The sequence below is a fragment of the Scatophagus argus genome, chromosome 2 (assembly GCF_020382885.2).
Source record: "Scatophagus argus isolate fScaArg1 chromosome 2, fScaArg1.pri, whole genome shotgun sequence".
Taxonomy (NCBI): Eukaryota; Metazoa; Chordata; class Actinopteri; family Scatophagidae; genus Scatophagus; species Scatophagus argus.
The window spans coordinates 8,300,435-8,324,313 of NC_058494.1; the positions used below are offsets into that span (position 1 = coordinate 8,300,435).

General features: G+C 41.9%; 3 protein-coding genes across 3 annotated transcripts; 2 read left to right on the forward strand and 1 right to left on the reverse strand.

The window, feature by feature from the left end:
* The first annotated feature begins 353 nt into the window (after positions 1-353).
* cenpk (centromere protein K) lies at positions 354-5,285 on the forward strand. The gene is made up of 10 exons (XM_046405371.1): positions 354-506; positions 793-894; positions 998-1,054; positions 2,263-2,326; positions 2,678-2,724; positions 2,830-2,912; positions 3,038-3,136; positions 3,263-3,398; positions 3,510-3,563; positions 4,531-5,285. Exons 1-10 carry the CDS (start codon positions 504-506, stop codon positions 4,684-4,686), a joined length of 801 nt encoding a protein of 266 aa, XP_046261327.1. The 5' UTR covers positions 354-503; the 3' UTR covers positions 4,687-5,285.
* Positions 5,286-5,508: 223 nt separating this feature from the next.
* LOC124067759 (stromal membrane-associated protein 1-like) lies at positions 5,509-14,194 on the forward strand. The gene is made up of 10 exons (XM_046405343.1): positions 5,509-5,784; positions 6,250-6,383; positions 7,355-7,440; positions 7,559-7,634; positions 7,767-7,829; positions 7,948-8,023; positions 9,676-9,806; positions 11,834-12,059; positions 12,847-13,184; positions 13,522-14,194. The coding sequence occupies exons 1-10, from the start codon at positions 5,667-5,669 to the stop codon at positions 13,654-13,656; spliced, it is 1,383 nt and encodes a 460-aa protein (XP_046261299.1). The 5' UTR covers positions 5,509-5,666; the 3' UTR covers positions 13,657-14,194.
* Positions 14,195-19,767: 5,573 nt separating this feature from the next.
* krt94 (keratin 94) lies at positions 19,768-22,927 on the reverse strand. The gene is made up of 8 exons (XM_046405356.1): positions 22,414-22,927; positions 21,935-22,017; positions 21,664-21,820; positions 21,364-21,525; positions 21,073-21,198; positions 20,234-20,454; positions 20,110-20,123; positions 19,768-20,022 (listed from the first exon to the last, which is right to left on the reverse strand). Exons 1-8 carry the CDS (start codon positions 22,837-22,839, stop codon positions 19,973-19,975), a joined length of 1,239 nt encoding a protein of 412 aa, XP_046261312.1. The 5' UTR covers positions 22,840-22,927; the 3' UTR covers positions 19,768-19,972.
* Between the last annotated feature and the right edge of the window lie 952 nt (positions 22,928-23,879).

Genomic DNA, 23,879 nt, shown 5'->3' on the forward strand with positions numbered 1-23,879 from the left:
TATAATGTAGTGAAAGCAGCAAAGCATCTCAAAAATTATGCTTGCGTGCAGTTTGTTTGTGTATTTTTCTTTAAATTTTTATTATTGTCCTCAAGACCTACGATTATGCCTGGATCTGGATTTATCAGAAATATTTTCGTCGGTTGAATGAGAAAACAATAAGCATTAGCCCCTCAGTGCTGAAGGATTGTGAGTTAATTGTTGCGGGATGTCTGCTTCATGTGAAACAGCGCAGGAACTCAACAGCGTTACATTCATTTACGCATTTCCCCTGGTAGCAGAAACGTAATTAGTTGGGAATCTAAACTACATAACTGCGGGTCACAGTTTAAAGCACTTAAAAACGTCGTTCACTGCATTTGCGCAGACCTGCGCAGCATCAGCGCTCCTGAACACTCCCCTCTGTCGCAGGAGTTACGTCATCAATGTTGGCGGTATTTTGAAAAGGAAGCGTCTGTTGTAGTTCGCGTCGTGGAGAAAAAAAACAAGTAAAAATACTAATTATGGTAAGACTACGCGTCCTGTGCCTAACAGCTGTGATGCAGATATGCACATAATAGTATAGAGTGAGATGTTTTAACTTTCCTTACACAGAATATCGGTCCTGCTATCGTAAACCAGCTAATGTCAATTCAACTTTTCACTTCTTCGTCACGAGCCATAACTAGCCGACAGCCAATTGAAGACCCAACTTGTGCGTCGTTTCAACCTTGTCTGCGACATTGTCAGTTATCAAAGACAGCTCAGAAACCAGCCTCACACCTTTTTGACCTTGTACATGTCCGTGTTCAGGCTGAAGAGAAGCTCGGCGACCAGGCGCCAGCAGAGATGTCAGAGGCCGCTCGGAGTGAGCTGATGGACATGTGTGAGGATCAGTTTGCCCAGCTGGAAAAGGTGAAGTTATGTCTGAACCTGACGAGTCCCGCTGTCCTCTGTTATCAGTCGCTTGATGTGCAGAGGTGGTACAAACTCTACACTGTGTCTCTCTGTGTTACAGCTGCAGAATGAGATTATACTGTCTGAACCAGATTTCTGTGTTAATCCGCAAGAGCAGGTGAGATATTGATGATGTTTTGTGAAAATGCTTTATGATATATCGCCCCAGTGTTACTGATACATCATGGAAAACCCTGAAGTGGAATATCTCAAAATAGATTCAGTGTTTCTATTTACGCTTTTTAAGGTATCTTGGTTACACAAAATACATTTTGCTCAAAATGACATTTGATTTGCCCTGTTTGTGATTTTGCTTTTGGAACTTTTCAGTTCCTAGGGTGTAAATCACATCTTATTCAAAGCTTCAACTTATTTTATTCACGTAGACCTTTTGTTATAATCATAATAATGCGTATCAAAAGGTCCTTAGATAGGCAAGCAAAACCATATCTAACAGTCAATCACAAAACAAGATGATGGTGAAATACAGGACACAATGCAAAAATACAGTTTGGGCCGCCATAAACAGAAAACCTTGTGATTCCTAACTTTTATAACACCATCTTGAAACCCTGTACACATTAAGGTAGAACTCCAGAAAGCAAAATGAGAGTTAGATATCAAAGATGTTGATAACAATCCAGAAAAGTGCAGCACTGGGTCATTCAGGATCTTTTGCATGACACACACTGCTTATCAGTATACAGGTATGACGTCACAAAAGGCAAATACTCTTGTACAGACCACAGTTCTTCACTGCGACTCATACCTCATCTCTTCTGACCAGAGTTAAGCTGAACCTGTCTTCAAGTTAACCTAACCAGCATTCACAAACTAGAGTCACCTCATCCTCACCTACAAACGAACTAAATTCCAGTTAAGATATCACCAAATCTAACCAAGTCTTGTGTTGTGTCACTTATTAAATGCTATTAAATTGATGAGTTTTTCACCACACCAAACAGAGAATGCAAAAGTATCAGTTTTCTTCTGTGCTACGGCACTTTACTGTCATTTCAGGTTTTTATTTGATGCTCATTATGAGTGTTTTAATCGGCTAAGAGAACAAAGTAGCACTGGGAAACATTTGGTTTCCTAAAGTTTTATAAAATGGTGAAAAATAGGACATTCATTTTTACGTAATATTTGAAAATTCAAGTTTTCACAAAAGCATTTTTGCTCAAAGATGTTGCCAGCAATTGTTTTCCATTTATAGAATGTGACATTTCAGTATGTAAATAACTCAATTCAATAAGTAACAACTGAATCCTCCGTCATACGTATGTTGTGTTTGTTCTGTGTATTGTGAATGGTCATCTCCAATAGTCAGTGAATCGACTGATGGCAACAGAAGCTGAATTGAAGCAGTGGCTGACAGTAGAGCCGAAATGTAAGTCCTCCATTCACACTGTGATAGAAGCTGTAACCATAATAGCATAAAGGTATTAAAAAGAAGTATGAATGTCACAAGTGAACACCACAGCTTAGACTGGTAAGAGATTGGCAGGAGACTCATTTGAGTCTCATTGATCATCTTCCCTGAGAATCGTTTACTGCACCTGGTGAGCCAAGAAATCCTGCATAGTATGCGTTTAATTAAGATTCAATTTCAGATTTTATTACTATATTAAAGCGCGAGTCCAGGTTGTCAAACCAAATTGAAATATATTTACCACATGTGTCTTATGTTTGGTATTAAAAAAAATTGCATTTGTTTGTTTATTTGTTTTGATTCATTCAGTGTTGGCAGCAAATTCAGAAGTTTTACTTCAAGCTGGAAAAGAGGAGGTAAGTCTGTGAGTAAAGCGCAGCATTGAACAATGTGTTTTGTTGATTTGTTGTGTTTTGTTGAAATTCCATTTTTAACTTTTTAACCCACTTTGTTTTCTGCAGATGCTCAAGTTGTGCTCTGAACTTGAGATGGTTGTTTCTTGCTATGAAGCAAAGAGAGACAAACTGAGAGAAACCAAAGAACTGTATGTAAACTTTTAGTTATGGTGCAGGCTTTCCAGAGCTTACTCTCCTCGCTTAGGGCATTCAAATGATTTTCAAAAGTGAATGGAAGTGAGACATTTCATTTGTTTTGTTCTGTGTTTTTAAGTGAACAGAAGTGGCTGGAGGAGAAGAAACAGGTGCTCGTGGCTGCCGGTGATCACATCGAACGACTTAAAATGGAACAGGAGAAATTATCAGAGCTTAGGTGAGTGTGAAGGCAGAGTCACACTACAACAGAGGAATATACTCAAACTTTTAGAACCTTTTTAAAAATATTCGACATCTGTGTTTCAGATAAGATTTTAAGCGTGTGCGCATGCGCATTTCACAGTGTGTTGCAGGACACCAAGGTGAAAATCCAGAAGATGAAGGTCTACGAGGAAAGGTTGATGGAGTGTCTGGGGGACATACTGGAAAAGCATGTCCCTCACCCTCAGAATGGATCCAATGCAAACAAGAAGAAGAAGGTGTAGTGACCTGTTATGTGTTTAATGACTGCTTGTACTTTTGCATCCTGTTTACGCAGAAAACCCCGCTGTTTTCCAGTCCAACTCATCATCTTTTGTTTTCATTTTCAGAACACCACACAGGAGTTAGACGAAGACTTGATTTCACTTAATGAAATTCTTGAGGTGGGTTTTGATGCACTACATCATCTTTGTCTAGTTAATTTCCCTTGTTTTAACTAAAACCAATCAAAAGCAGAAGTCAGAAGCGGAAAGTCAAGAATCGTAAATATAAAATGGAAATTTGCTATAGAAATACATAGTACAGAGCATGTATACCAACATCTGTATCTGTTCACCCAACCAATGTATCTATCTCTGTCTCCGTATTCAGAATGTGTGGGGATTCAACCATAAATGGGTGGCACTTAGATGAGATCTAGGAGGAGCTAAGCTAGTAGTTGTTACCTCAGGCCTTAAAATGATATAGTTTGATCAAAGGTTGTTGTGTTTATTAGTTATTTCTGTTATTTCTGTCAGTCAGTCAGAGCAGCCTTCAAAGGAGATCACTGTTTTTGAGCAGAGGAGTACGATGGTGATGGTGTTTGATGGTAGCAACTGTGTTGTTAACTGTGTTGCTGGATGCATGTTAAAGGGCCATGTGCATTGAAGGATGCAGGCTCTTCTTCACAGCATATACTTTGACACATTATAATTAATCACAATAGTAACAGATGCATGTTAGCAACCAGTATTGGGCATGCTGGCTCACTGGCAACAGAGCCAGTGTTAATGGTAATTATTTAGATCTGTGCTTTTCCTGCTCTAACCACTCAGCCACATAACAAGACAGTCACATGACAAGAGTGATGTAAGGTTGTCAGTGTCCACTCTGTCGGTCACACATTGCACATGTTATTCTCAAACTCAGATCCTTTTGTAAATGCTTTGTATGTGCACAAAAACATTTAGTGTGGGTGAGCACTTTGCTTATTTCATCTCTCTCCTACCATCTCTTTCCAGTGCGTGTTACCAAACAGAGACAGAAATACAAACCAAACTGACTATGTAAATACCTGCCTACACACTTTATAAGTTTTGCCTTGCATCCTTACTTACACCTAGTCTCCCTCTGTCTTCTGTACCCCCACAGCTTCTCATGAACAAGGTCCTGACCACACCACACGACCCTTACGTGACGATAGACAACACATTCTGGCCACCATACATAGAGATGCTGCTCCGTTATGGTATTGCAGTGAGGCACCAAGAGAATAACTTCAAGATCCGCCTGGAAACCTTTTGTTAAGACAGTGGCGCATTAGGCACCACTTAAGTGCTCGTGTTTCTAACTTGAGTCTGCTTGTAAAGTGCTATCATTATATTTATGTAAGGTGATATGGGGACCAACTGCTGGGAAAGCAATGAGACAAATGATTCACTGTAATATATGTATATCACTATATGATTTTACAGACATTTTTTGGCTAAGAATTGTTTTGTATGCAAAGTTACCATGGGTCCTGTTTAAAAAGTCTGAGAATACCTTATATTAAGTGAGTATTCAAACCTTTTAGAAATATATTTTAACTGTTTGGACAATGTAATGTTGATTTCATGAAAATTCATTAATACTTGTTGAAAGTGAAGGTTTTCTCTTAACTTCATATTTCCTTCCTCTATCTCAATAAGCAATGTTTAATCAGCAGTGAGTGATGTATGTTATCATGTATCCATATTCTTTAAATCTGACGTTCAATTTCATTTTAAGTTATTCAGTTTCTTAAAAGTTTACTCTCTGGTGCCTTCACATATCCCATTGCAGTCCTGTATATATGTAGATTTTGTTTTTGTTTTTTTGTTTGTTTGTACATATTTTTCTTCATGTTCAATAAACCTGAAAGTGCAGACCTGGTGTTTTGTTCAAGAAGAAGAAACGCATTTAATCAATTATCACGGGTTCCCTAGGCAACCAGCAGGTATCTTTCCAGTCTTAAGGGGAAGTGGTGGATGCACTTTCAGTGTGGAACATGAATTTTTTATGAAAACTTAATTCCGAAGAAACTTTGCGTCAGGCGACGTAAGAAGTGTCGTCCAATCCGGTGCGGCCGCCGCGTCAGCGTTAGAATTCCTGTGGGCGGAGAGGAGATTCCGGTTCCGGGTTTTTTCATATCCGACTCGGAGGCGTTCATCCCTCTGATTATGATCTTTTATCAGAAACTTCTTTCGATTGACGACTGATTAAAGTAGAGTTCTTTTTATTAAGAAAGACTAACTAAAGCCGCGAATATGACGACCCGCTCGGAGAGAGAGAAGGCCCAAAAACTCAACGAGCAGCACCAGGCCATCCTGTCCAAAATGCTGAGAGAGGAAGACAACAAGTACTGCGCCGACTGTGAAGCGAAAGGTGCGACATACACACTATCGAATGTTTTTAATTTTTACTACACAAAGTTAAGATTTTCACCCAGAACCCACCGCTAACAGTAACTTACAATATAGCATCTACGTTGGTTAGCTTAGCTAAGCTAACTCGCTAATGTGTGTCTGGCTCAGGGTAGTCATCTGACATCTCTTCCCCTTAAGCTAAACGAAGTAGCTAACTAGCAAGCTAACTTCTCTAAACCGACATAAGCTCCCCACAGTGCCTCTCCCTTACCGCTGCCTTCAGCTTAGCCGCTTCGTCTAACAAGCGTTGAACAAAGTGTGGCAGGTTCCTCCGTGAAACTTTACCCTTTTTTTCCACATTTGGTCAGCGGTAAAGAATGCCGAATATACTCTTGACACTTTTAAGTGACTGCAAGATCATGCATGTTTATGTTTATGATATCCTTCCATGTTTAAATCACAGTCTGTTTTCTTGCTTTATCAGGTCCAAGATGGGCATCCTGGAATCTGGGAGTATTTATTTGTATACGGTGTGCTGGCATCCACAGGAACCTGGGAGTACACATATCCAGAGTTAAGTCAGTAAACCTGGACCAATGGACCTCAGAACAAATCCAGGTACTGTTTTCATTCTTATCATCTTTGGTCCAGTTGCAGAAGAAGATGCCCTTTATCATGTTAATGCTAAATCAGTAGTTTTGTTGACATATTAGTGCAAAATCTTGTTTGTATGCAACATAAGGACAGTGATTTCAGCTTTATATTACGTGTGCATATTTGATCCCCACTTACAGCCAAATTTTCAGTTTCAGTGCCCCATTCCTGTGCTTCAGTAATATTAATCTTCACTTTAAAGGAGTATTCTCAGTAACTTAGCACTGTACTTTAACAGAGATAAACACGGAATGTTTAAATTCTGGATTAGCAGATGGCAAGAAGTCCTGACTTCTAGTGCCTAATGTGGATAAAGCTTCAAACATAATGGGTCCTCCACTTCCTGTGATGCAAACTGATGGTGTCTATCAGTATGCTGCATTCATGTCATTTTGAAGTTACCCTAATTACCGGTTTTAACTTGTAAATTACTGTTAACATGAACACTCAAGCCATAATTACAACAGGAACACAGTTTTGTTACGGCTTACATGGCGCCTGGCACTTTATGAGTTGGCCTTTCAATACAAAAGTCCCTCAAAAATATGAATGAATAAATAAGAATGTCTCACATCAGCCAAGGTCTGTTGGAAATTTAACCCATATTATACATTCCCATCTATACCCTCCAGGCTTCCACTCATCCTGCCTGGTATACACATCTGTCACAAATACCATGACCCAGTTTGTAATACAAGCTTCTTCTTTAAGTTTTGGACTCCTAAACCCAAGCCAAGATAGCCCTGATGAGATCATCATGGTTATTTTTTCATATAGTAGACAGTTTTATGATTATATTAGACAGCATACCACTGTTACAGGCTGAGTAGTCCTCCTTCTGAGGAGCAAACCAATTGTCATGTGTAAATTCAGTGGCCTGAGAAATATTTCAACATGCTTATGTTTTCTATTTACCCCTGTGACTTCTTCTTCAGAGTATACAGGATATGGGAAACACCAAGGCCAGGCAACTTTATGAGGCCAATCTTCCAGAAAGCTTCAGAAGACCTCAAACAGACCAGTATCCTTGACTATCAACAGACAAGCAAAAAGGAACTTAAATGTGCCATGCTTGATATAACAAAGTAATTCATTATGGTTTGTTTGTGGCCTCTTTTTTTCTTTAACTTTGACCCAAGAGCTGTGGAATACTTCATCAGGGATAAATATGAGAAGAAGAAATACTACAGCAAGAATGTGACCAATGGAAGCAGTGTATGTATCAGTGAATTTTTCTTATACCATGCAGGTCTTATGTATATGCCTTTTAAAAGCAGGGTGCGCAGTGTAGTGTAAGCTGGTCTCAGTTTTTCTGATGTTCATTTTGAGTTTCTTTGTCTTTTTCAGCCAAAAGATGGTAAGAAAGAGAGAGAGCCAGACAGAGGGAGCAAGGTGTCATCCTACAACAAGGTCAGTATTTCATATGTAATCCTTCATGTGTAGAGCTGTATAAACATGCTCCTCACCATTGTTTTTGTCACACATAGAGTTTACTTTGTTTATTTTAACTGTTTTATATTTTTAAAAGAGTGAGGAGTCCAGACCAGTTCCCAAAATCAGCCCCGCTAAGACTTCAGAACCCTCTGTGAACCTACTAGGCCTTGGTGAGTATCTTTACCACATGTGTCACATGAATGTGCTAACAGAGAATTAACGGAATCAAGCTAAATAAGGTTCCAACTTGGGCTTGTTTTCTTTTATTGCCAGTTCTGTTTGTCTCATAAATGTTGACTATAACCTCCCTGAGCTGGAAGTTTTGAGTTTTTATGGTCTTCTGGTGCTGTGTTGCGTACTGATATACTAATAGTGTATTTAGTGTGTATAAAGCATTTACAAACCGTAGTGTATTGGAATTGAAAGTATATATGATGCGGACATGTTGTCTGTAACTGGCTCAGTGTAGCACGCTGATGCTGTGGCATGTTATGGCTTTCTGCGCAGCAGTGTGTAACTGCACTGAACAAAGATACTGTGGTCCTGTCATAGGCGCTAGGCCAAACCATGACTGTCTCTGTCTTCAGCTCATGTTGTCACTGTAAACTTGTTGTCTAGCTGTTTATTAATCAAGTAGCTGGCTTGAGAGAAAGCAGTAGCTTTAAAAGACTCACTGACTGTGTTCCCCTTTTCTGTTAGTTTCTAACTCCTGTGCAACATAGGAGTCACTACGTCTGTACATTCCTGTTAGTTTCATCTAACCACCAGTGGTCTAACCACTCTCAGATTTCCTATGCTGTGCATTTGCTGTAATGAAGTTTGTGTTCTTTCAAGTTGCTGCTCTTCTCCTGTTGCTCTACAATTTAAAAACTTACTAGTGAACCACAGCAAGGCAATGTTTTTTTTCATTTTTTTTAGCCAGTTAGAGGAAGCACTGAAACCGCTGAGGATAGCGGCTGACGAGTAACTTCTTGTTTTTGTTTTTTTTTTGTTTGTTTGCTTTTATATTATAAGGGCAAATGGTGAAATAATACGCAGTGAACTTGTTAAATGAAAAGGGACTGGTGGCAATTTGGTGCATCATTCAAGGAGGTAACATCTGATCACATCTGAGTGATTCTTGTGAGGTAGTTTTGTTTTTCAGGCTACGTTTGCTCTTGGATCCGTTGTGGATGACTTGGAGCAGATCTTTTCAGTGTCCAGGCAGGTGGCAGTGGTGTGAGGTGTAGACAGTTGTGACTTTATTAAAACCTATTATTTCTCATGGTCAAATAGTGGGATGGAACCACAGGTTATTGTTTGACTGTTTATTTGCTGATGTGACTGAATGTCACAGGAGTAATGGCGTTATCCCTTCATAACAGCAGTTTCATTTACAGTTTAAAAGACAATGACACATTTATGCTACTCATTGGCATGAAGGGGCATTACATTATTTGGATTTGTTGTTATTTTTGTTTTGTGGCCGATGAGCTAACAAGGGTAAGCTGATTAATTTTTTATTGTACTAACCATTATGCTTACTGTGTGGGCAGTTGTGCAGCTTTATGAGAGCCCTGCAGTCAAATACCAAGACAGTACGTTCTCACATTAGCAAATATAAGCGCTTGTTTGTTTTACACCACTTTTCACAGCAATTACGTAGTGCATTAGGATTAAATTTATTATCTTTCATAAGTTCTCTGTGAATTCAGGTGGTATATCTTTGGGAAGTCATCTGAGCTTTACCCCATTTAAAAGGCCCCACGGGGTTGTTTTTTTTCCTAAATGAATGGGCATATTTTCCACCTGTAAAACCAGTTCTTTCACATTTCTGTCACAGACGCACCAACAGCTGCATCAACTAACAATGGTAGCACGAGCACAAGCCAGAACAGCACCGACCTGGATATATTTGGCCCCATGGTGTCCAACCCTCTCCCTGCATCCACATCTGCAGCTCAGTTTTCTCAGGTAAAAACAAGCAAGAATTCCCTCATTCAGATTTGGTACTAATTTCTGAACATTGCTAAGGAGGGTTTGACAGTAATGGTTGTCTAGTTGTAAAACTGAAATGAAATGTGCAGTAAAAAATATAAAGTTAAATGATAACAGTCAGCATTAATAGTGCACAAGACAGCAACACCACTGAAACACATCTGAGAGACAGTGAAAGAGAACCAGACGGAAAATGAATACAGCTAATGAGGACAATGGTTGGCTAAACATTTCAATAGAGCTGTTTGATTAAATATTCAGAGTAAAATTGGTGATAAAACGCCCATCACCAAGGTCTCTAAAACCCACTTGACTTGTATTTACACAGTCACATGACTTGTGTTTTATTTGTCTGATCAGCATAAGCCAAAGATATTTTACAGTAACATAAAAATGAGTGCATTATGAGTTTGTCCAGTTGCCTTTTCACCATTCAAGTGTAATTGTGCCATTTACAGACCCTCTCTCCATACTTTGGTTCTTTGGTTTTACTTTGATTTTGGACTCTCTCTCCACCTCCCTACTTTCATATTTTGAGTGTAATTTATTTCGCACAACAATGTTAAAGATACAATTTGTAAGATTGTCACCGGACAGCTTGCCAGAATGTCTTCTTCAATGGAGCGACTGCGCATTGTTTGGCCTGTTAGTAGTTGTCAGCTGACACTGGAGTCCCACAAGCCGACCATGCCCTGTAGGACTCCTGCTTCAGCTTGACAGCACCATTCACCCCTGGTGTCCACCAGCAGGTTTGGGGATTGCCGCTGTGACTAGGTGGGAGTTGAAGGCCGTCTTGGCGGGGTTCTTAATCAGACGTTCCCAGCAAAACCTCATTGTTTGTTTAGGTCTTCCAGGTCTATCTGGGATCCTCCCCTGCCAGCTGATCCAACTAACCACCAGGGGTTGATCTGTTATAGTTTGATGCATAAGCACAGGCAACTGTCAGACCCATTCCCTGAAGCGGAGGTGGAGGGAAGCAACCTTCTCGTTCATGGGGGTAAACTCAAACATACAGGCAGAAAGCCGGGGGACTATAAGGAAGCCCACATTTTCCCTCCACCTCCCACCCTGGGCAACTCCAGAAAAGAGGAGAGTCCAACCCCTCTCGAGGAGGTTGGTTCCAGAGTCCAACTTGTGCATAGTGGTGGGCCCAATTATATCTAGGCAGTATCTCTCGATCTCCCGATGAGAGAGGTGACGTTCCGTGTCCCAACAGCCAGCTTCAGTAACAGAGAGTTGGACCACCAAGGGCCTAATTCACACTGCACCTGACCCCAATTCACTCCTTCTGTGGGTGGTGGCCCCACTGGAAGACAGTGGGCTGGGCCACGGGTCACCTGGACTGGACCACCAGGCACATACCAATGGGCCCCTTTGTTTCTTTCATTGGTTATTTTATTTGTCTCTTCAATGAAGCAGAGCCCCTAAAGGTTATGTATGGAAATCATAAAATTACGTTCATGTTATGTAAAATACATCCTCAGGATATCACTTCGTTATTGCTGTGTCATGCACATGTCTCTGGGATTCAGTTATAATCAAGCCTTCTGGATGCACCAGCTACTAACAGCCTGCCAACAGGCCACAACATTAGGCATTATTATGCAGGACAGGCCATTATCACTCCATTTGTAAATGAATAAAATATGAAAACCATTCTGTCAAATGTGGCAAACAACAGCTCACTGCTGTTTGCCTTTATGTTAAGAAGGTTTAAGCTTGTGCGCATGTTTGGCCTCACTCCTATGTGAGAAGTATCAGAAGGCACTGAATATTTAATTATGAAAGCTTTATTCATGGTAATTGGTGTGATTTGTTGGGCCGTGTCAGAACAGCACCCAGGGAGAGAAGCTAAATTGTCAAAGTGGGTGTAGGGCTATCTTTTTTCTTTCAGTAAAGCATGAGCATGAAGTGTCATATATATATCTTGAACAAGTGAACCGCTGTTGCTTAATATTTTTCATCACCAAGATTTCCAAAAATAATCTGTTTCCTCCTTTCAGGTGAGCTCCAGTAACGTGACTAGCACTCCGGCACAAGTTCCAGTAGCAACGGGAGGAGGAGGAGGAGGAGGAGGAGCTAGCTCAGGGTCAGGACAGGGAGACCTCGACTTGTTCAGTGACAGCAGTAGCACCACTAAAACTGACGACATGGCCAAGAAGCCTCTGTCCAAGGACTCCATCCTGTCTCTGTATGGGACCAACAGCATGTCCCAACAGGCTGCAGCTGGTGAGGACGCGAACATTTAGAACTAATGTGAAACACTAGCTAAGTCTTTATTTAATTAACAAGACATGATTTTTTTTTTTATATTGGACACTGACCAATACTTTTCCCACCAAACATCATATATATACTTTTCCCACCAAACATTATATATATACTTTTCCCACCACACCATTATATATAATGTTATATTTAAATCAGGAATGATAAAATCAGAGAATGAGCAATACAGATTTCTGAGATGACATGACAGCTGTCAATACTCTGTCCAACAGACATGTTTGATCTATAAGAAAAAAAAAGCTGTTGAGGTTTTGCAAATTCTAACTCCATTGCAAATAAATGTCCGTAAACTCACTTAGAAATCATAAAAATATAGAGATACTCGCTCCAACTCCACAACTGGCCTGAGAATCATGATATGGTTTTCTTTGCTATCAGTCCAGTGATACTTGACAGTACAGATATGGCTACACGACAAACCAGAACAGCTAATCTTACATACATGGGATGGTGCTGGTTTGCCAAAATGTAAACAAATATGGAGACTGTAAAAGCAGGGTTCAAGTTGTAGTAGCCCAAAGCTAACACACTGACCCCTTGGAAACATGATACTCAGTCGTACGTTCCCCAAACCTCTCGATTTTGTTTAAAGGGTTTCCACACTGCCAGGCTTTGTAAACCTCTGGGCTACAGTACCATTTTACTCACCAAGGTAATGCTGAGATCTGTGGATGTGGTGAAAGTCACATTTGCATGCGTTACATTATTCCCTCTGTCTTTTTCCCAGCTGGCATGTTCATGGGCCCCTCCCAGATGCAGTTTCCTGTCCAGGCCGCTGCTGGTTATCAGGCCTACCCTGGCATGGGCACAGCAATGCCACCTACAACTGTCATGGGTGCCATGATGGCTCAGAGCGGGGGAGCCATGATGGGACCCAGCCCAGGCATGATGGTTGGGATGACGATGCCCAATGGCTTCATGGGGAATGCACCAGCCACCGGTGTGATGGGCATGGCACCGAGGATGATGGGACCGCAGGGCGGTGCGATGCCAGCAGGCATGGTGCCTGCTCAGGGCATGTACGCCATCCAGCCTGGGCAGCAGGCACAGTGGAACATGGGTCAGGTGTGTTGATATTGTGAGAGGTTATTTTAAAAGCAACTCCACATTGAATCTTATTTTGTGAGGTTTGTGTGTTGTGTTCAAGTGTGTGGCACATCTGTCAGGTGTGATTTGTCTCATCACACCTAGCTGTGATGATGCTTTGCATAGGAGTACATTATAATGTGCTTTACAGCTTGACCAGCAGCCACCAGATGACGGCACAAACCCATATTACATAAAAATTTCTAAGCAGGTTTGAATGTGTTGTGTGGTGACGGAAAAGATTATATTGATATTGCAGTCTTCAGTCTGTGATGTTACGTTCCAGTGTTGATTCAGATCTCTTTGATACCCTCAGGTCAATCAGCAGATGTCAGGGTTGACTCTAAACGGCGCAGGTGGCCAGATGGCCTTTGGTCAGCCTCCGTCAGCTATGGGTGGATGGGCTGCCACTGGATCCGGTCAGACTCTAAGCACACAGCTGTGGAAGTGAGGCCTCGAGTGTCTTGATGGTCAGGCAGAGTAAGAGTCGAGGTTACAGAAAGTGCAAAATATATCTTGTGCTTCTCTGCGCCTCACTATGAACTGGTGCCCTTTTCCATCACGGACCAGCATTCAGAACATGAAAATTGTATCTCTTTTTTTCCCCCCTCCTCCCTTTCTCTGTCTCTCTTTCTCTCTATTGTGTGAGTGAATTGGGAGTCATACATGATTACAGCCTGGCAGTTTCTGCCTGTCGTATGGTTTTTGATCATAACTTTTATTTTCCTTTTTTGGGAAAAAAATTACAAGGAAATAACAGTCCAACAAAAATGATATCGACATATCAGAAAAGCTGCAGGACCAGTTACACAAGCTTTTATTGTATCACTGTATCATTATAAGATTATAGAACATTTAAATGAATAGTATTTAACGGGAGAAGATGTGACTGTCAAGTCTGTCAGTACTACTCCCAAATGTACAGCGCTGTATAACCTTCTTTTAAAGTACTTGTGGTTCCCCTATGAAATTAAAGTGATAATAAATTGCTTGTTGTGATGTGTCCTCTATGATTCAAGTGCACTACAGCTGTTAAACACCCAGTCTGAATGTAAGCAGTATCTTTGGGTTCTTTTGGGATTTGGTGTTTGCATCCTAAACTAAAACTCAGCAGTTTTATGTTCTAATGTGAATTTAATTGACTGTATGTGCAACATTCTGAACATAGGGAATGAATATTGTGTTCTTTTTTTTATTGTAATGTTTAATCTTTGCTACATTTTTGACAGTAAAGTGTGGTCAGTGTGTTGGTGGAAAATGTTGCTCAAAGCATTGTGGAAGGGAGGACTGTGCTTGTATTGGTGGAGTGGGCGTCATTCACTGTGAGTCCTGATAGGAGGAAACACGCCTACAGGGACACACACAATCACTTTTATCTCCTGTATGTAACGCGTATCTGATTTTCCCAATCCAGATTTCCACTGAGGCACTGACATTGACTTGCAGAGTGAGTTACACTGCATGTTGTATGCTGGTAATTGACTAACAAATCCATGAACAGGAGCAATGGATAGGACCTCTTCCCCTTTAGTGTGCAGTAAGGAGATCATGACATCCACTTTCCCAACATATTGTGTAACATTACTGCCATAGGGGTGCGGTGGCTAACACTGTTCCCTCACAGCAAGGCTGCTGGTCTCGCTCTGGGTTTGCATGCTCTCCTCATGTCTGCATGGGTTCCCTCCAGGTGCACGAGCTTCTTCCCACAGTCCAAAGACAGGGAGAGGGAGCCAGGGAAATCCCCAGCGATCCAGCAAAGGATAAGAGATGACCGATAATGGATGGATGGATTTCAGTGCCCAGAAGATACTGGTTAATGAACAAGGTCTATAGATGACTAGATATATTTGTGACAACTGAGAAGTGAAAACATAACATGAAACAAACTCTAAATGTGACAATAGGCCACCGTAAACAGCTAGAGGATCTTTAATTGAAACTCCATTATGTTGTTTAATGATAGAGATGGAGGGCGGCACAGTGGTGCAGTGGTTAGCGCTGTTGCCTCATAGCAAGAGGGTTCCAGGTTCGAATCCCGGTCTGGGCCCTTCTATGTGGAGTTTGCATGTTCTCCCTGTGCCTGCGTGGGTTTTCTCCGGGTACTCCGGCTTCCTCCCACAATACCAAAAACATGCACATTAGGTTAATTGGCTACTCTAAATTGCCCCTAGGTGTGAGTGTGAGAGTGTGTGGTTGTCTGTCTTTGTGTGTTGGCCCTGCGATTGACTGGCGACCAGTCCAGGGTGAACCCAGCCTCTTGCCCGTAGTCAACTGGGATAGGCTCCAGCTCCCCCGCGACCCTGACGGATAAGCGGTATAGAAAATGGATGGATGATAGAGATGGAAGAGCTTGTGTGAGGTGCAGCTTCAGAAAGTTTGTTGGTTGACAGCCATGACGTACAGAAAGCTGGGGTAGTTTTTATGCTGAGGACAGTCTGTTACTGCTCCTGCCCTCTAGATGGCAGTACTCTCAAACAAGAAAAGTCTAGCAGGACAGAAATGCGTAATATCAACATGACCATGCAGAACTGATGTGAAGAAAATGCTGTTTTAAAGTCAGCATAGAAGTACTGTGGGCAATGAGTTGTTTTGCTGCTGTGTGTCACACTTGTCTGCTTGTAGAGGTAAAGAAATAATATTTTAGTGTAAACTGGACCTGATAGATCAGAATCATCTGTTCTTTGTGCACTCTTGCTCATCTGAGTCTTACCACCATTGTTGCCCCAGCTAGCAATGGCAAAACATCATGCCCTCACTCATCTTTGTTTGAAATTTTTGTACGACATCGTAGCTGACAATAGACTGCAGTTCAGTAACGTCCACATCAAATAACATTTGTTTGTTTGTGATTCAGTTGATTCAGCCTTTTGTGGCACAAACAAATGTGAGTTTTAAACATAACTCTCCTTTATTTGTAAACCAACACATGATCAAACTGTGTGTGGCTTGCCAAGTAATGAGGAAGAGTCTACTGATTTATGATGGGATTTTGCTGCAAGCGTCTGCATTGTGATGATTTCAGACTTGATTAATGGCTGTGCGGTTTGGCTTTCACAGGGTGCAGCAAACGTCGTTGCATAGCTTGGAAAATGAGACTTGTCACAATGTGTCGCTCACTGGCTGCATGATGTGCTCTTTCTTAGACACACAGGAAGCCGGCGCTTGGTGGCAGTATAGCATTAACTTTTACAAGAAAAGGGAGTTGCCCAGCTAAGCCTGTGCTCAAAATCACATTATGTTCTCTATACTGTATCCACACTGTATTTTTCATTTAATACAAATTTATTCACATTCATACATTTCACTTGTTGCTGAGCTTTTCCCCTTGCCAACATTTGTTGTAAAGTTCTGCATACAGGACATCAGGTTTATTATTCCTACCCACCTCTTTTCTGGCTGGTGAATGAATGCACTTTTGTTCAAGTTTATTGTGAACCTTTAAGGCACGTTCACACAAAATTACAGAATTTGGAAAATCAGCGTCATCCTGTGAGTCAGTAGCAGTTTTGTAGGGAAAATGTGCCCTCGCTGCCTCTGAGCTGTTTTGATGAGTAGTTTTTTTTATTGGGTAGTTTCTCTCTTGAGTTTTGTGTTTTCCAACAGAATGCACACCTACTGTATCTAGGTTTGGCTTTAAAAAATAACTTTACAGTCACAGTCGAAAAATGTAATAGGATGGAAACATTCTTTCTATAAGCTCACTCCTAATAATAACATGCATTGTATCTAGAATGCTACTAAGCTGAAGTAAACATTGTATGCCCTGCCTAAGTAAGTTTGTCCTGGACTATATGTTATTGGACTTGTATGTAGGGTGTGGTTCCTCAAACCAGCCCTACCTGTTAAACCCCCACCCTTCCGGCATCCTATACTGCCCAGTCATGTGCCTTTCTTCTTATTAAAGTATGAGATAACACTCATTGTCAGTGACTGTATTTCAATGGTGCGAATGGACTTCTCACTTGCACAGGAGGACCAAGCTCACAGTGATGCAAATGGAAGAAAAATCACATCAATCTCATGCTTGGCAGGGCCTGAGAGCCCCCGAAGTGTATTTGGCCTTGCTTCACTCTCTCACTCTCTCAAGTGTTCCTAAGCCCTGCTGCAGCTTGAGCACCGTTTGAAAACTTTCACAGTAAGGTCTGATGCCATGCAGCGTCTGAGACCTTTAGCAAACAGGTTCGGCATTCCTCTCAGCTTGTGTGTCAAACCTAACACTGCTCCAGAATAGTCTCCACCAGTCAAGTGAAGAATGTTCCTCCTCTCTGCAGCCCCGTAACGCACTGTATGACCCTGAACATTCCTGCTGATACAGATGTCAGCCACCAATTTAACTGTTGCCTTCATGACTTATGCTTAACTAAACATTTCACTGATATGAAAGCTCGAATGCGACATTTAAGCGGACTTTTCTGATTAGACTTTTTGTAATTCTCATTTCATTTTATCTTCGATCAGCAGCTGATTAGCTTAGCTTAGCATTACACAGAGACTGGAAGCCGCTAAGCCTCCCCAGAAGTAACAATATTTTTTAAATGCATTCAAAAACAGAATTGCCTGTGTTTTCAGTCACTGTGCAAAGCTAAAAGCAGTAATCAATTGCTTCATATTTAGCATACGGATGTGAAAGTTGTCACTTAAATTTACTGCACTAAATAAACTGTCAACATTCTCCAACTTAAAACGCGTATCCACCAAGCACTTTCATTATAGTACCCTAGAAAACCGTACCTAATGGGTGGAAACTGAGTGATAGCATCTACAATCTTTGCCAATGGATACACAAAATAACCGTTCTAATGTGTAACATATGGAGCTGAACTGTGCTGCCTGGAAGCACAGCTCACAGGCCAGGCATTGCAGGACAAGGAAAAAGGGAAAGTCCCTGGTGCTTCCACAGTGTTAATATCAAGGCAGACAAAATCTAAAGCATCCTAATGTCCCTCGCTTTCCTGTTCTCACCATCAACTTGTCAATAGCTGAACTGAATAGAACTCTCTATATGTCAAGTGTTTCATAGTATCGAGTCAGAAAAATCTTCTTTTTCCTTCTGTTCTCACTCATTGCTAGCCTCAGGCTAGCCTGGATGGCAGACAGCCACGGCAGATAGAAAACAATCCTTTGTGTTACCACGTGTAGACAGTCTGCCTATTTGTGCTGCAGTTATTACAGTTACAGCACTCAGAGTCATCCTCCCCTAAGAGTTCCTTCGTAAATACTGAACTGCTCTTTTTTGGTACATTTGTTAGATTTTTGAGGCATATATAAAATCTGTGATAACTTTCACTGCTTTAAAACTTACGTTATCTCACAACTGTCATTATGAAGACCGTTGTGCATTTTGGGAGACCTTTAGCATTTGTACTGTCAGGCATATTTTGAACATGAGAAAATGTATTAACAGACATGAAAGCCTGAAATGTAAGTAAGTGGCATTAAACACTGATCTGAGAAAAGGGCCTGCCACATCTTTTATGAGCTCTGGATTTTCAGTTTAAGTTGTAAACTCATCTGGAAGGCCTTTGTCATCAACTATCATTATCACAGTGTGGGGGAGACGCTGATGTGCAACAAAATGGGTCCAAATATGGGTGAGTAAAACTCCTCAAAGGGGGTTGGATTTTGCAATTTGATCCTCTGTCTAATCTCTCTCCTCGCCAAAACTAACATTACACCATCATTTGAGAATTATGAACTCCTCACAGGATTTCATTAGTCTCGGGCTGTAGCTGCTGACCTGTACAGAGTGCAAAGACTCAAATCCCACTTTCTCCTCCTCTCTGCCTCTCTCTTGCACACATAAACACAGACCATATGAACATAGCAATTTCCTGCCTCTCTTTGACACAGAACTTACATTAAGTCGCCAGCAGCCAAGGGGCCCCACCTTTTTTCATTACACTTTAACATAATGCATTATGTTATCAATCAGAGTTCATAAAAGAGGCCAACATGCAGTACAGATAGCACCTGTTTCCACAGTGAGTCTCTTTGTTCAGTCAGTCAGTGTTTGCATTCTCACTCAGTATTTCTGTTCTGCACCATGTGCGTTCTTGTTACTAGGTGACAGACTTCACTGTAACACTATGTTGAAAGCCTCCAGGGCAAAGATTAGTCAACCATTCGGGCGTGCCTTGTTTGAAAAACCTCTTCGGGCAAACCCCTGGGTCATTCACTTTATTTGGTCACATAACTTGCACTTTTCTTCAAGTTCTCTTGCTTTGTTTGAGTTCTGAGAACATAAAGCTCAACACAGCTCTCTGAGTGGTCTTTTCACTCAGTCCTAAGGCTTTGCTCACTGGGCCTATTATCCATTGTTCACGCTTTCCTGACAACAACCCTGTTACGTAACAGATTTCCGCAACTTTACATTCCGCCTCCCAGAATGTATTGTAGTTGCCATGACGGCAGCATAAACAGAGTGATGTTATTGAAAATGATGTAGGCCCTCAGTTTTTCTGCTCAGTAAAATCACAGAACAACACAACTTGTATTCACCAGCAGTTTTATTTTTCAGACAGATCTCACACACACACACACACACACACACACATTCAGTCAGTCATTTCTTCTAAATATCCAATATTATTTCATACCTAACTTTAAAGGGATTCACTTTCAACAGTCTTTCTTTTTTCTTTCTTTTTTCTTTTTCAGTACAGTTTCACTTATCTCGTGTAACCACTTTAATTGGTCAAACTGTGTGTGGGTGTGTGTGTCTGTGCATATGTGAGTCTGAGAACAGCTTGTCCTGCCAGTTGGACCTCCTAGCTGGAAGTGCGCACAGTGGTGGTTGTAACTGTGGTCTTTGAGCCCCCTGTAAAATAGAAGGAAAAAAATCAGAAGGGAGTTTTTATTACAGTCACTGCAGTATCGTTATGTAATGTCCTGTCAAGACACTTACCTGAACCAATGGTTCTAGAGTGAAGGAGAGGCAGGAGAAAAGTAGAAAAAAAAAAATCAGTGAAGCATGTGCATTATTATCTGGTGCATTTTGGTCAAAATGAATCCTGTATCATTGTGTCTACCTGGACTCCTCTGTTTCCAGCAGGCTCCTGTAGGTAGCGATCTCCTGCTCCAGCCTGGTTTTGATGTCCAGCAGCAACCTATAGTCCTGTCCCTGCTGTTCGATGCTTGCGCGCACGTTGGCGAGTTCTGTCTCGAGCATGTTGATCGTGTTCTGGAAGCCTCCGAGCATGAGGCTGTAACGAGCCTCTGTCTCTGCCAGTGTGTTCTCCAGAGCTCCTTTCTGTTAGAGAGGGGAACACAAAGGGAGCTGAGTTCAGGTACATATAGCTGTGACATATATTGTTTGTTAATGTAGTACATCTTTTATGATCGTTATGACAATTTCAAGCTGTAGTCTGTAACCAGCAACCACACCCTGGATTATATATGTCAGACAGGCGCCTGTGTTTGTGAAGTATTTTCCTTTCATTTATTCACTGAGGTGTATATATAGGGTTTTCAATGCACATGTCGTTTAGCTGCTCCACCATTGTTACACAGCAGGAGTGCACTGTTTTTGTAGAGAGTGTAAAGAATGATTTACTCCAGCTGGGCACAGATAATCCATGGGAGTATGACTTTTGGGTCATCCAGTTCAGCATTCTTTCAGCTTTCTTCAAGCTCCTTTATGTCTTCCAGAGTTTGAGCAGATGTCTGTGAAATGTCAGAGCCCTTCCCTCCCTTCTCCACAGCTCCCATCATGTTCATCTTTCTCTCCCTTTCTTGCCCTCCCTTCTGATCTTTCACCCTCTATCACTGTCTGTTTCTCCATTTCCCCTGACAAGACAGTGATCTGGGAATTTTGCTCTTATAAGGCAGGATCAGTGAGATATGAACAGATGTTTTTTGTTTTTCTTACCATGCTGAGCTGAGACTGTAGCTCAATCTCCAGGCCCTGCAGTGTGCGCCGCAGGTCACTGATCTCTGTCTTGGACGTCTGGATGGTCTCTGTGCTTATGGCCACCTCTTTGGTCAGGACTGCCGACTAAAGCAAGAAACAAAGACACAGTTGTGAAGAAGTCTTGGTGATTACTTGTCTTAGTTTCACAGAAGATTATGTTTAATTGCAGGTTAGACTCTTGAGGTAGTAAGCCCAGTCATTTGCAGTTTGCGAGATATAGTGCCTTTGTGTATGGAAAAATCTTCTCACCTTCTCATTAAACCAGGCCTCCTGGTCGCGACGATGTTTGTCAGTGATGTTTTCATACTGGGCGCGGATCTCTTCCAGAACTTTGTTGAGATCTTGCTGGGGTGCAGCATCCACCTCCACGTTGACTGTGCCAGTAAGCTGAGAGCGCAGTGCTGCCAGCTCCTAAGCAGCCAAGAGCAAAAAGAAGTCAGTATTAAGATCTGTTTGCAGAGTTTCAAATAGTTCCAGAAGTGTGATGAAGCAAGCCCTGATCTTACGACAAGCAGTAATCATTATAGCTAAGGGGTGTGCATCAGTTACCTCTGCATGATTCTTCTTGAGGTAGGCCAGCTCATCCTGCAGACCCTCGATCTGCATCTCCAGGTCAGCCTTGGTCAAGGTGGTCTGGTCCAGGAGGCGGCGCAGGTTGGCAATGTCAGCCTCAACTGACTGGCGCATCATCAGCTCGTGCTCGAATCTAATTAGTTTAGAGAGTGAAGAACACTGTTGAGCCAACTGTAATCTCGAGCCTTCTTGGCTAACATTAAGAACCTTACAGTAGGTCCACAGAAATATAATTATTTGAGCTTACTTGGTCTTGAAGTCATCTGCAGCCAGTTTAGAGTTGTCAATTTGGAGCAGGATGTTGGCATTGCCGATGGTGGCGGCAGCGATCTTCAGATAAGATTAACAATGAGAGTTGATCAGAATGCAAAAGTCACAAATTAGTAATTGTGCAGTAGCATTGGCTGATTTTGATCTGCTGCTACAATTACACACTAATCAGCAGCAACACTCTTCGAGGTCATGTTACCATATAAGGTTGTCAGGTGTGCAGGGAAAACCATGCATGTACAGTTTTCCCCTGCACACATGACAACATTTTCTTTGTACTGAGCTCATACCAGTTTGTTGGTTGTCCATCAAAAGGCCAACACAAGAACACAAGGGATTATGCAAGTTCTAGTCATGTCTCTACCCTTTTAAAACCTTCCCATGATAATCATTAACAGCAGAGTAAACATTTGACTTGTCTAGTGTTTAAGCCGTTGAGGCTTACACACACTATACCTTGTCCTTCAGGTCATTGATGATGGCCCAGTAGTTGCTGTAGTCCCTCTCTGCTGCAGGGCCCTTCTTCTCATAGTACTCTCTGATCTGAATCTCCAGCTTGGCATTGGCTGCCTCCAGAGAGCGGACCTTTTCCAGGTAGGAGGCCAGACGGTCATTCAGGTTCTGCATGGTGGCCTTCTCATTCAGGTGCACAGCTCTCTGGTCCAGGGCACTAGACAGGTCGAACCCACCGCTGCTGAAACCCATGCCACCTCCAAACCCAGAGGAGACAGTGCGCACATTGGTAGAGGAGATGCGGGGAGCTGCTCTGAAGGAGACTCCTGACACGCTGTGAGCCTTGTGTGGAGCAGAGCTTGAGGTGTAGCTGCGGCTCTGTCTGATCATGCTGGGACCAGAAGTGATGCTTTGGCTGTAGTGCATCATGGTTGACTGTCTGCTCGTCAAGAGAGGACTCGAGGAGAGAGGACCGTTATACAGCTGTAGACTGTAGCAGGGCTGTGGAGTTTGATAGAGAGAGGCAGGCTCTTGATATAGTCCTGGACCTGGGCGGGCCTAGCTGGGAGGAGGGAGGTGGAGTGGGTAGGAGGGAGTTTTCCTTTACGGTTCAGCCACTGGCTTGGCAGAACCTCCATTTATTTTCCTTTAAGGACCAGGGTTCGGTTTCTTTCCACTCCTGTGAGGAAACTGTTATGGAATGTGTGTGTGTGTGTTTCTGCTTCTGTGTGTGTGAGGATTCTACTGTTGGTCTGTGGTGATGTCTGTGTGTGTGTGTGTTCTTGTGTGCATTTCTGTGTGTTTGTGCATCCATTTACATGTAGGATTTGTGTATGGTTTTCTAATTCTCTGAAGGTCTAGCCTCAGTTTCACCAGTCATTTGGTATCCTACTGCAAATAGAAAAGGTGCAGAGTTATTCTTTTAGTGTCCCACCATAAGTCAACATTCACATCCAGCACTTTGCAAATAATACCTGTCATCAGTACTCAAAGATGATAAGATCACATTAGAGCCGAGTTTTTCCCAGTGAAACATCACAGTCACACATATTTAATATTTAGTGCCAAACTGGTTTCACAAAAACTTGTTTGCATAATAAGATGCTGTTACTGTTTGAGCAAATAGAGTTTTTAAACAGGTATTTTTTTAGTGGCAAAATAGAATAGTAAGCAATCCGAGGCAATTTAAATGACAAACTTTGCTTTTTAATTATATGCTAATAATAATGAAGTAATATAAAGGTGCTAGCGAATGACAGCCACATGAAGGCTTTGCACGCTTGACCAACAGACCAGCTTTGTTTTCCATATTTTCAGTCAAACCCTTTTAAGGAAATTCATCAGACTCCATTGTTCACCAGATCACCCACCCCACTCTTGTATCCTGTGTGTGTGTGTGTATGTGTGTGCAGTTCATGTTGTTGGTTTTGGCCTGTGTTTCAGGCTGTGTGAGGGATAAGAGAGAGAGA